This window comes from Ambystoma mexicanum, chromosome 12, assembly GCF_040938575.1.
Source record: "Ambystoma mexicanum isolate Mex_15411 chromosome 12, UKY_AmexF1_1, whole genome shotgun sequence".
NCBI classification, from domain to species: domain Eukaryota; kingdom Metazoa; phylum Chordata; class Amphibia; order Caudata; family Ambystomatidae; genus Ambystoma; species Ambystoma mexicanum.
The window spans coordinates 522,851,166-522,865,056 of NC_090936.1; the positions used below are offsets into that span (position 1 = coordinate 522,851,166).

At 44.3% G+C, this 13,891-nt stretch overlaps 1 protein-coding gene across 1 annotated transcript in view; it reads right to left on the reverse strand.

Annotated features, from left to right (window-relative positions):
* The window catches only part of LOC138514504 (uncharacterized), a 222,183-nt gene that overhangs the window by 52,451 nt on the left and 155,841 nt on the right, over positions 1 to 13,891 (reverse strand). Inside the window, exon 7 of the mRNA XM_069629978.1 lies at positions 470 to 505. Coding sequence (XP_069486079.1) covers positions 470 to 505 — 36 coding nt within the window. The remainder of the gene's footprint in view (positions 1 to 469; positions 506 to 13,891) is intronic.

A 13,891-nucleotide genomic window follows, 5' to 3' on the forward strand; every position in this document is an offset into this window, starting at 1 on the left:
CTGTTTGTGTATCTAACCAGTCAGAAATGCTGGGTGGTGAGTAGTTATTAAGTCACCTAAATGTATACAGCCCTTAGAGCGCATTTGAGGAGTGTTGCCAATATTAACAATATTCCAAGACATGTTCAAACTGTTAAGATTTTAGTAAAAAAAAAACTTTGAAAAGAACATGAAAATATAAAAGTTACTAATTAATTTTGTGACTGGATTTACAGTAAGGTTAGTTAAACTAGTGAGATAGGAAAATAATCCATGTATTTATTTTGTCTATTTGTGTTCACTGACATTTGTAGTATATAATCATGACATAATGTACACGAGCCATCAAACTATGTAAACTTTATTCTGTGTTTTCATATTACTTAAATAAGAAGATGTGTGTTTTCATCTTAACTAAATGTAACTAGCAAACACACTCATCCCCACCCAATAATGTTATTCAGAAAGACATCTCACCAATTATATTTACCTTCAATCTGGTGAGCAATTGAGGTTATCATAGTTCCTAAAAAAAAATAGAATTTGAAAAATAATTTCATTTCACAAATTTCATATCCTGTAGTCATTCCACATGCAAATAAGGACTGTGCTACTGGTGTAAATCATGAGATGCCAAATTGTACATAATGCCCTATTCATGTATACTGTTGACAATAACTGGTTTTAAGGGCTAATTGTGGAGGCAGGGGAGAAACAATTTATTGACCAGCCATATATTGGTGTATGTTAACCTGTGGCTTATTTCTTCTAGTGTGTAACTGTTACACACACCTTTAACATTTGCCGGTGGCCAATATCTTGATTATTGATCCATATCAAAATAGGCTTATCCTAGCTAACCTGTATTTGTTTTGTCATTTGAGATTTCAAAACATGTAATGAGATTTATATAGAATGAGTCAGGTCCCTGCACTCGGACCAACATATGCACTCAGGGGCCAATTCTCAAAACTTGCGAAAAACAGGATGAGATTCTGCAACCAGTGGTGATTGTGCAGGAATTGTGATTAACAGAGGAGGGAAGCATGCAGAAAGTGGGTTAGACTGTGAGCATAAGTACCTCACAATTTGCACCTTTGCTGAGCTAAGTGTCTGGGGTGCGGGAACAGCACCTAGATATGTTTTGGCCACATGCATCCACCTAATTGGAGGACTAAGGACAGCCCTAAACCCATTTGGGTGCCTGGCATGCAACGGGATGACAACCTTAATGGATTCATTATTTGACTTTTATAAACATTTCCATCCTTATTTTAGGGGTGATCATTTTAAAATAGAATGGAGCTGCTCATGCTTTGCATAACATTTTCACCCCAGGCACTTAATTGCTGGGAGAAACCGGAAATGCCACCTGCCTACATTGCCCCTTCCCTTGCACTTGCTGGGAAAGGGTGACACAGGTGGTACACATCCCACAGGTCAACTATTGTGAATAAAAGAGACAATTTTTGTATTTTATTTTATAGTCATTTGGTTATTATCTAACCTTTGACCTTTTTCATTATCAACCTATCTCCCTAATCGACACAACTTCTAAGATCTTTGCCTCTATGGTTCTTAGGGAACTGAGATCTTGGGCAGAGAGAACCAACCCCCTGCATCCACTGCAGACAGGGTTTAGAAGGGGGGTGGGCACCTTGCAAAGTGGGATTATTCTCCAGACATGCCTTTCAGAGGTTGGCGGTAACACACATCCAACCTTGTACGTGGCTTCCGTCGACTTGTCTGCGGCCTTTGATAACGTAGCCCATCAACACCTATGTAAGAAGCTTGCAGACTGGGACATAGATGGGGGCTTGCTGTCTATGATTCAGATGTTATACTCTAACAGCACCACAAAAGTCAGGCTCAACCGCAAAGGTGATCTGTCAAGGGATATACAGGTCGCAAGGGGTGTCCGTCAAGGTTGCATTGTTGCCCCCACTATTTTCAATCTATACCTGTCGGACCTGTGGGAGGAAGCCAAGTCCTGGGGGGACTTTCCTCCGAGGTGGGGTCCGATGAAGGTGGGGTCCGATGAAGGTGGTGTCCATTGCATATGCAGATGATGTAATACTTATGGACTTTACTCCTGCAGGTTTACACCGCTGCCTCACTGGGCAGGGGACTTATCTATAAAAGAATCATCTGCATGTGAATCCTGCGAAATATATGGTTATGACATGCACTATGAAAAGGAAATAGATAAGCTACACAGGAAGAACAAAGAACTCGTCACTTACAAAAATTAATTACTTGCAATATTTGGGGTTTGCCTTGGCCTTTAAAATGAAAAGGAGAGTTAAAGAAAAGAGGATGGAAGGGAAGGTGGCGACTTGTGTTTCACTGGCAATGAGAGTCAAAACAACCCTGTGTACATTTTCCCTCCCATTTATTGAATTCGACCAGCCTAAAATATCGGCTCTGCTCCTGTATGGCTGTGAATTAACAACGCGTAAGGGTAGGAAGTTCTTTGATATTATGAAAGAGAGGGTATTGAAATGAGCCTTGGGTCTGCCAAGGGCAGCCGTTGTGAGTCTGATTAGACTAGAGTTGGGTCTAGTGTCATGGTGGGCCCAACATTTGAAATGCACTCTTACCCTTTATAATAATAACAATAATAATAATATTAATTTAGCGCTAGGAACCCTCAGGTATCTGAACCCAGCTTATTATTACCCACAGCGTGTGGTGCTCATTTATCGACAGTGGAAGGATGAAAGGCTGAGTTTGGCCCTGCCGGGATTCGAACCTGCATTAGGAGGCACTGCACAAACGTCAAAGTGAGCGCTCTACTCGCTGTGCTATCGGGCCGCCAATGCCATCATCTTATTTTAAGATGATAGTGGCAGAGGATCCTCAGATACACTATTTTTTGTTCGCTCACATGGCTAAAGGGAGGAATCCAGGGGAGTTGCTAGGTCTGGAAAAGAACCGGGGCCAAGCTGATGTCAGAACTGTTGGGAATGGGGGCTAGCTAGTCTTTTGGCTGTAGCTCCTGAGATTCTATCCGGGGCTACAACCAAAAGATCAGGGGCTATAGCCCCTTTAGCCCCCCCCCCCCTTAGCAACGCCCCTGGAGGAATCCCTTCTTGGTTAAATGTAAGAGCAAGTGCGATAGATTCATGGAGACGCTTGATCTACAAGCCCCAGTCTCTGATGGGGTGTTAAGGGCTAAGATTAAAAGATGGGATAATATAAAAGATCTCCAAGATGTAGGTAGATTGAGAATATACAAGGGCTATGCAATAGCATTCCTACCTATGAAACACCCAAGACTATGGCCCTCATTACGACCCTGGCGGATTTTTTCCGCCATCGACGGACTTTTCCGCCATGGCGTAAAGTCCGTTTACGCCATGGCGGATGGCGGACTTACCGCCCCATTCCGAGGTTGGCGGGGCGGTAAGTCCCCATTGACCCATTTACCCTTCCCCATTCCCATTTCGGCCCCATAGGGCTCAATGGGAGTGGGGAAGGCGTTAATTACGCCACCGTACATTACGGTGGCGTAATTAACACCAAGGTCCCATAGCGCCATGGATTTTTACGCCCGCAAGAAGCGGGCGTAAAAGTGACCATGGCGCTTTGGGAACTCGTAGTTGGCGGTAAGGGGTCGGCGCAGCTAACGCTGGCGTAAACCCCTTACCGCCAGGGTCCTAATGAGGGCCTATATGTTAGGAAATTCCCTTCAACTAGATTTCGAGAATGGTACTTGAAGTTTAGACTTAATTTGTCTTCCTACTTTGGAGGTAAGGGACCCCAAGTGGGGCATTTTGTCTGAGATGAGATGGTGCAGATTATGTGGCACCGCAACAGAATCATTGAAGCATTTGGTAATGGACTGCCAATTTGTGTCAGAAAAAAAGGATATTACTTCTGGGACCATTTGTGACTTCATTGGCTGGGGTTATTAGGGAGGACCTGTAGCATAGGTTGCTGATGGCGACCCACCTCTCCCTTATATTAGCCTTGGTGAAAGTCCTGATATGGAATTTTGCTCAATTACAGGGGCCCTCATTACGACCCTGGCGGAAATCGTGGTGCAAAATGCACCATGGAGCACGGCGGAAAGCTGCCGATAGCGCCATGGGGGTTGGCGGATTTTCCGCCCCATTCCGACCTTGGCGGGGCAGTAAATCCCCATCCCCCATTTTACCCTTCCCCATTCCCATTTTTGCCCCATAGGGTATAATGGGAGTGGGGAAGGCGTTAATTACGCCACCGTAAAATACGGTGGCGTAATTAACAACAAGGTCCCGTAGCGCCATGGATTTCTCCGCCCGGAAAAACCAGGCGGAAAACGCTCCATGGCGCTACGGGAACTCGTAGTAGGGCGGACGGGTCCGCCGCGAATACAGCTGGCGTAAACCCACTCCGCCAGGGTCGTAATGAGGCCCAGGGTGTCCTACAGGCAGCAAGAGCAGAGGTTATTAAGTTTAGTGGCATCTAACCTCGCCTGTCTCTTTTCTCTTTTTATCTGTCGTATTCAAGAAAATACAACAAGATAAGAATACTGTATATTCATGCCTTATGATTCATAATATTTTAGTTTTTGGAAATGATCCGAATTGAAAGCGACAGATCTAAGAAACTTGAATTTGCTTGCAATGGGTTATTTTGTACATACACTAAGACAATGTTGTATTTAAATCATGTTTGTTTTGGAATTTAATGTAGAAGCACCATGTGTGCTAAAACATTTTTTTTAATAAAAATAAATAATAATTTCATTATTGTCAAGTACATATAAAACAGTTTGATAAAACAACAGATACAATAAATGCACATACACCAAATTGATCAAATTCATGAAGTTAAGATCGCAATAAAAAAAGTGTCAAAGATCTCAGAAAACCAACAACAGCTAAAACTAAGGAAGTTGGGCGACTCGCTAAGCAGTACTGCCACAATATGTTCCAAATATCAACAGTAAAATTCAGAGCAAAACTTTCAAAATAAACCTCCCACTTTGCCCTGGGCTCCACACAGCGAAGAAAATGTTTCTGCGTTTCTTGTGTGAAGGGGGTATTGCAGAAATGACATGTCACTACCTGTGTGACTCCGGGATTATATCGAGTTGGAATTAAATTCAATCGAAAGAAAATAAAATTTCACTGAATCGAGGGATGGGGATTGATGGTCAAGAAAGGTGCAATAATCTTGGCAGCTTTATGGTAAAATTTAAACTGTTTCAGAGAGTCATAAGAGTGCATGGTATCAGTTGTAGTTGCCCAGTCATGTCTACAGAGCATTTTATTGACATTATCTGGATTTTCCTTTAATTCCCTAAAAGATAGACCCAACTCAGAGAGCATTTGAAGACAGCCTTCCAAAAAAGGCACCAAGATATCTGTCACCTTTTTTGCGATTATATCTTTTAGATCTGTATACAGACAGAAGACTGATTCTGAAGTCATGATTTTATAATAAAGTGCTAGGTGCTTCCAGTGCGCTCTACTTTTTAAAGTGTAAAGATCCAAATCGTGCCTCATCATGGCAAGTGGGACACTGTGATTATTTTGTCACTGTAGGTGCTTAGGGGCCCCAAACCTATGTGCCAGTATATGTCTATGAACAAGATATTCCAAATAATGTTCAGATTAATTTTGATATGAATCGACAGTATTCCAAACAGTAAAGTGTTGGATGAGATTATGGAGATCGGACTGGAAATCTTAACCGTGGTCAACAATCCCCCAGACGGTCTCCCCAAAGCACCATTTTCAGCTGGTTGACACACAATTGAGTAGTCATCAAGGGTGGGACTTTGTAATAACCAGGTTTCCTGTAAAGCAATAGTTGTATGGTTACCCAGCAGAGTTCCCACTTCTGAATTGGATACCAAAATGTCATGGCACCTAGTATTCCAACAAAGTAAAGATACATGAAATCCTGTCGGGTTAATATTAGGGATACGATGGAAGCATCTGGCTTTTGTTTACTGTAGGCACCCCACATGTCTGGGGTAAGCAGTTTTGTGAGTTTGGTGGTGTCCCAGTTATTCCCAAATAGTGGTTTTGTCTTAGTTGATCATTCTCCCTGCAAAGAGCTTCCACCATGTCCTTAAGGTATTTTTCATCAATAGAATGTTTCCCTTGAAATAGAGGAGTTTCTGTATATAATGAGAGGCCAAAGCCCATTGACCGGATTGCAATTATTTCCTTAAAAAGGAGTCAAGGATGATTTTGGATTTAAGATAAAGAAAAACTCAATGCCGACAAACGAAGAATGCGCAGTCAATATCAGTTGGTTTAATGAAAGTCAATGAGGGGAATGAGCGCAGCATTTCCAATACATTTGAACCATTCAATACAATAGATTTGTTATCAGGTAAAACACTCTCTAATAAAACCAACAGCCCCCGAGAGTAGTGCGCAAGCCGCATATTCAAACAATTCACTCTCGCCCTCTGTTTGTATCCCCCACTCAATTTACTCAATACACTTGGACCTATTGGTGCCCTTGCAATATCAATACCGCACATTCCATTCGTGACAGGTTGGTTTAAAGAAATGTGTGTATTGGAAGATTTCTTTAATACTTGAGGGTGCATTGGATATGGAGTTTGAGCAGTTGGTGCTGTTGTTGTTGTGACAACATACAGTTTAAATCTTAGTGTAGCATCTTTGTGTATAACACCTTGGCTCTGAGAGAAGGCGTTCCATGCAGATATTACATTGCTGCTAGAAATAATATTAGAGGCGTTCATCTGAACTTCAGAGTTCTTGGTCATCCCAGTGACTACCAACCCAAACTGATGTTGAGATTTTGACGGATTTGACAGGACCTTATCACCTAAAGAGATTTATGCAACCTTGGATCTTCGTTATTTAACGGATCAGAGCCTGCCCATGTCAGACCCCGGCCCCTAAAGTGGGTTGGACAGAGCTTGGCCGGGGCAGAGCTTCAGCGCTCGCCATGTCGCTTTACCATGGTGGTGATTACGATTCATTACACCTGCTGCCAGATCTTCACAGGAGCTCGAACTTTTAGAAATTGACTTATGAACCACATCAACTAGGTTAGAAAGTAGGTCTCTTATTCTTAGTTTCGTTGTTACCTCAGGTTTCTTTAACAAAGTGCGGAAGAATATTTTAGATGCTTGCCTGTTCTTATTCGGCATAACAATATTTTGGGATTACCAAACTTGTTTTCCTGATTTCGTGTATAGATTCATTCTCAACCACAATCACAGGCAAACCATTATTTTCTTTGGTGACCCCCCCCAAAACCCCACCCCCACTTTAGATCAACATACCCCTCACCCCCAAGCCCATTGTCATGGGCACCACAGATACATCAAGCATGTCCACAGACGATTTTTGATGACATGATGAACAGTCGGGCACCAAAATAGGGACTTGCTCAGGGTTCAGGAAAGTCAAAAGGGGAGAATCTGGGCACAGAGGCAGCATTGTTGGAGTGCCAGAACGACTAACCCCCGATTTTTTTAATAAGCAGCCAATATACTCCTCTTGTCGGGGTGGTTCCAGATCTATTTGATGAAACTTCATAGACCGCATCACAGCTGCCAGATCTATTTTCTCTAAATCAGAATCCTTGGTTGATTGTTGAGCAAAGCGCAGTTTACAATCATTCGCGGTCACATGAAGTTTCACAATATGACATGCACTTAACATTTCCAAAGCAAATACATTTGCCTCTTCAGTTTTATTTATGTGAAATAGGTGCTGACACAAACTGTGTGTATTTGTCCGAACTGCTTGAGCACTTGCCACATACAAGCGAGGACAATATTTTGTGAACTGTTGTGCTGTTTACTGAAGGCAATCAGATCTGTGGGAAATAATGTATTTTTCACAGGCCCCTCAACTCTACAATACACATGCTCTGATTTAATCTCCCTGATTTCCTTGCCTACAATTTCAGCCGATTTGTGAGATTAAGCTCAGTGGGAGGTAATGTCCAATTTCACTCTTTAATCCTTTAATACCAAAGTTACTGCTTAGGCCTATTCTCCTGTCTGTCTCAGGATGGTCAAACAGTTCTAGCCCTTCAAAAGTATGTGGCCGTGGCTTTCCTATTCTGTAACCTATTTCTTTGAAAAATTCTGGATATAGGATATTTCGTCCTGTAAATGAATATATGTGTTATATATTCAGTCTTTGCATATGCTAACCAGTGACGGTTGGACAGTTTTAAAGTGGTTTGGTGTACATATTTCTCCTACTTGGCATATGCAAGCATAGTGTGCAAGCCCAGACTCACCCAGAGTAGTTTGAAGGGTCTTCTCCCCAAAGAACAGAAAATATGTGGAGCTTGGGGCTAAAACAAGGGGCCTCATTACGACCCAGGCGTTAATGGGTTAAAGGCGCCGTGAAAGGCTGCGGCGCCGTTAATCTTTTAGCGCCTAATTACGAGGTCCCTTTGCGGGACCCGACCTTAACGGCTGGTGTAGACCAGCCGTTAAAGTAGGGACCCGCAAAGGGACCTTGGTGCTAATTACGGTGCCGCAAATTGCGGCACCGTAATTAGCGCCTTCCCCATTCCCATTGAGCCCTATTGGGCATAAATGGGAATGGGGAAGGGCTATGGAGGAAGGGGGAATTACCGCCCGCCAACCTTGTAATGGGGTGGTAATTCCCCCTTTCTCCATGGCAGAGTCGGTAACTTGCCGGCATGGGCCATGGTGCTAATAGCACCATGGTCTTCCGCCAGGGTCGTAATGAGGCCCAAGGTCTTTGTATTACAACAGAGTAGAATATGCGGTATGGAAGCAAATATTGAATCAACCTAATTGTATGCTGATCGTAGCATTACGGTTCAAGTTGGGGCTAACGTCTTTGAGCTCCCAATTGGAGTGGAGAATCTTGACGCTATATAGGAAGCTGTCGGTCTATCAGCAAGGGTCTTTATATCATGACCTTGCCGATGGTATGGTGCACTCAACCTCTGGCACGCTGAGGAATTTTAAGAAGCAGGCAGATCAGGTGCTGGGTGGTTGCGATCGATTGGTGGATGACCTCACCGAGAATCCAATATCTGTGAAAACAACATTTGTTCTGCTGTGCTTGGATGCTCACAATTTCCAAAATCAGATCATCAAATTTGTACAACAGCCTGAATCGTCTTGATTAATCACTAGGGGTAATCCCGAGGTGTTTTAAGAAGTTCACAAACGGGTACTGGTGCCAATGGTTTCGAAGATACAGACTGAATCTGCTTCACACAGGCGAAATACGTACAATCAAGTCCCCTGCAGAGGGGGGCGCAGGAGGATGTGGCCTATGTAATAATCAGGCGGTGAAGCAGACCAGGGAACACATTTTGAAGATGCGTCCTAAATTGCAGCCCCAGCAAACACTGTGGTTGTGTCAATTGGTTCATAATTCGGATTATTTTGTAGTGGGCGATCTCTTCCACCGAGTCTCGAGTGGAGAGGAAACTGTTGTCACAATAGGAGTTGTCAAACCTCTGCAGTGTGCATGACTGTTTCGAATACATTGGTGATAATGAGGTAATTGCAAAGGCACAGCTTTCAAATGAAACTACGCTGAAATACTGTAAATATTTTTCATGAACTTGAACTTTATCGTATTTGTTTTCTTTTTTCTTTTTTGCCTTTATGATTGTAGGTTGAGATTGATCTAATTAATTGAGTATCGTGAATAATGTAGTTGTAATCATTCAACGTGATGGGTTTTATTATTTTTATTGCTAAAAATACATTTTGAATTTTGCATTTTGCGTAAGGTTGGGTATGAACAAACAAAATCAAAAATACATTTTGTAAAAGAAATTAAGAAATGGGTCAAAACAGTGCATTGTATTGCTTAATTTCGAGGTGAAATTAGATTAAAAAGACATGGGGCCTCATTACACGGATGGCGGTGGACAAAGGTGCTATTAGCACCTTGGTCCATGCCGGTAAAATACCGGCACCGCCTTGGTGGAAAGGGGAATTACCACCCTATTCCAAGGTTGGTGGGGCGGTAATTCCCCCTTCCCCCATTGCCCTTCCCCATTCCCATTTTTGCCCCATAGGGCTCTATGGGAATGGGGAAGGTACTAATTACGGCACCGCAAATTGCTGTACCGTAATTAGCTCCCTTGTCCCTTTGCGGGTTGGTTTTTAACGCTGCAAAAAGCAGGCGTTAAATTCCCCAACCCGCAAAGGGACCTCATAGTAAGGCAGTAAGGATTTACCGGTACCGGTAAAATACCGGTACCGGTAAACATTTACCGCCTACCGTGTAATGAGGCCCATGGACCCTCATTGCAAGGTTGGTGTTTGTCATGGCGCTATTAGTGCCATGACTAGCACCAATACCGGTACCGCCACCGACGTGGTGGTATGGGGACTTACCGGTCCATTCCGCCCTTTTCCGGAACAGGTAAGTCCCCATTTGAAATGCCATTCCCCATTTTCATTTGAGCCCCCATAGGGCTCAATGGGAAGGCGGCAATAATGGTACCGCAAATTGCGGTACCGTTATTGACCCCGGTATCCCTTTGCAGGTCCCGTCTTTACCGCCTGCTAAAACCAGGCATTAAGGGAAGGACTCGGAATAGGGCGCGAAGGGATTACCGGCACCGGTGTCATTACCGGTGCCCGGTATCCCTTTGCGCCCGGGTCGTAATGACCCCCATAGCATTTAGACACAGTTCCTTTGGGGAACATGTGATATATTGCAATGGTTAGATGCCAGGCCATCCAAAGGAAAGAGAAGAATGTTGCCACTGCCAATCAGGAACCTTTTAATCAAAAAATTGACTGCCCAATAGAAACAGCTGTTGGGCAGGAGACACATCTATGTTTGCACCATGTCACTGAAAATATACCTGTGCAGTGGGCCACGACCACACTGGGAAAAAAGACAATCTAAATCACATGACTCCATTTTAAAAATGTTGCCAGGCTATTTATAATGTATTGAGTATCATTATTACTGTGCTAGGAAATAACCAGAATTGCCAGAGCATAATGTACAATCAGAATGAGCAGAAAGTGTGCTTCTGTCACATGCCAGGTTACCAAACATGTCTAAATGACACAGGGAGAAATCATGGCAAGTGGGACAGTTCTGGTTGCAATGGGATTTACATGTGACAAGCTAGCAGTGGGATGTGTCTGCCCATGATAAACACACTACCGAGGTGGAACTTACGTTCGATTGTCCCTGAACACTCCAATGACCATCGCATTGGCCCTCGAAACATCACACGTCAAGTCTCACTGTCCCCTGAATTGCCTGACATTAATGTCAATGCTTCAAGGACTGCCCCATTTCATGGTCCACTACCACCTGATTGAGCTATGCTACTCTCAGAGGATCCAGCGTTTCCCCATTGCCACTGAATTACCCAATGTCACTCTCATTGACCCAAGAAATGCCCCGGGGCATGCCCCATTGTCTCATGTCACTCTCACTAATCTATAACTGTCCTATTGCTCCCTTATTTTCCCTGCACCAATTCCAACTGATTTGCCCCATGTCTTTGTCAATGCCCCAACACTGCCCCGACTGACCACTGAGGGGCCCTTTGCCATTCTCACGGACATAGAACTGCTAGTCAAGATTAGATGTGTCACATGTGACATTCCATAGCCCCCTGGTCGACCCAATGTCACTCTCATTACCCCTACATTGTTTCATTGCTCTCTGACTTGCCTCATATAAAGGTCCACTTCCTGCTGCCCATATCACCCTCGTAAGCTCAGAACTTCCACGATTTGCCCAGTGTTGCACTAATTGCCCCTAGAATATCCCCCATTGACCCCAAATTGCCTCATATCACTCTCATTGCAAGTAGCACTGCCCCATGTCACACCCCACTGATCCCTGAAAAGCACATTTTACTTGCATATCCCCAAGAAATGCCTCCTGTCACACCCCACTATGCCCTTATTTGTCACATGTTTAACCAGAACGTCCCTGTCACCCCTGGTTTCCCCCATGTCACGTCCACTACCAATGCCACATGTCCCATCCCATTGATCCTGAGATCCCCCCATATCACTCCCATCGCCCAAACAACCCCAGCATCAGTTTCAGTTCCCTCAGACCTCCCCCATTGCCCACTCAATCTCCACCCAAGTAACTCTTATTTCCCCATAATTGCCTCACTGCACCTTCACTTGACCATATCAAGCCACACTCACCCCTGATTTGCCCATTGCACTTGCCGAATATCTGTGTCATGTACTACTGTATCTTGATTTTTACCAGGCCATTGTTATTGCCCTTACAATTGAATTACCAAGTATTGCACCGTAATACCCTCAGATTTGCAAATGCCATTCTCATTGATGAGACAACTGCCTCAAGTCAATTTCATCATCACCAGCATTTCACGATTGCTTACTGGATTCCCCCTTGTAACTTGCATTGTCCCGAGAACTGTCCCATGTTATGAGCAATTGCCCCTAATGTGTCCCATGTGACTCCCGTTCCACTAGAACAGTCTTGTGTCATGTCTATCTACCCCTGGAATTACCATATATAACTCTCATTGCCTCCATAACTTCCACCAGCAGTGCCCCCCTGAATGCCCCATTTTACTTGCATTTCCCCAAGAACTGCCCCATGGCACACCCCACTGCCCCAATTTAAACACTGTGACTCTAATTGCCTGTACATTTGTCACATGTCACATCTCACTGTCTCTGGCTTGTTCCATATAATCCTGAAGCCCCAACAACTGCCCATATCACTCTGTGACTACAAAACTGCCCTATGCCCCTTGTGTTCTTGATGGCATGCTTATGGCCCCAGAATGTAGCCATTTCCACCCCCAGTTTGTCACATGTCACTCTCAGTTCCCCTATAGCGGCCCCAATCCATGTTCCACAGTGTGACAAATTGGAACCTGCCTCGCAGGAGTACAAGGATGAGTAGGGATAAAATGGCCCACTCAGCCCTCACACTTCTACAAACCAAAACACAGAGCAATCATAAAGGTAAAACAGGGACAATCAAGAGATATACCTTGTTCGTCTTTTGTGGTAACGGGGGCCGAGGGAAGTCCATACTCTTAAGAGGGGCATGAAGGTGAACCACTAGTGACCCAAACAACACAGTATCACTGTCCAAAATAAAGGGAATGTCCATTCAAGGTTTTATAAAAATATAAACACTTTACTAAAACACACCATCTGCACGTAAAACGAAAAGAAATTACAATACAAAAACCCACCCCAAAGGAAAGGACAGATAAGATGCAACAGACTGGAGAAAGTACCACGCTCAGCGTAGTTCCGGGGATGGTAGGTAAGGTACTAGCATTAAAAAGGATATTGGGATGAAAACAGGAGCGATTGTGATCTAACCAGTAACTAGGGTCCAAGTGGACCATGGGGGCAGTTCAGTGCCAACAGTACATGGATTCAGTTCTTGGTGGGCTAACGCATCAGACCCAGAGTCGAAAGATGATGCAAGCTGATCAGGCTCAAACATGTATGTAGGATCGTGGATGCACTGGCAGCCAGCAGGGGTCGAGTAGGGGCAAATGCGGGTGGCCAAACAGCAGCGGTTCAAATGATGCAGGCTGGGCAGTCCCAAGAATGATTTGCAGTTGACCAGGCTGAGTAAGGCTTTGGTGGCTCACAGAGGTTGGTGAGTGACGCTCCCGCGGTTTGAGTCAGCGGGCAATGGTCATCGAAGTGGTTATCAAGGGTGCATCGAGGTGCTATCAATGAGGTTGCCGTTCTCGGGCTAGCTGGGCCAAGCAGTGGTTGGAACCCCCGGTTAGAGTCAATGAGTGACCCTCCAGAGATTCAGTCTGGGATCTGGCATTCAGTTTAGGTCTAGCAGGCGACCTGCTTCGCTAGGACACGATTCAGTGTCAAGCTGGTTTAGATGCATTACAATAGATCGGCTGGTTGGAAGAATGCAGACACAAGCGGCAGTGCCTTTCCTATTGTTCAGGATGCGGGAAACACAGAGTG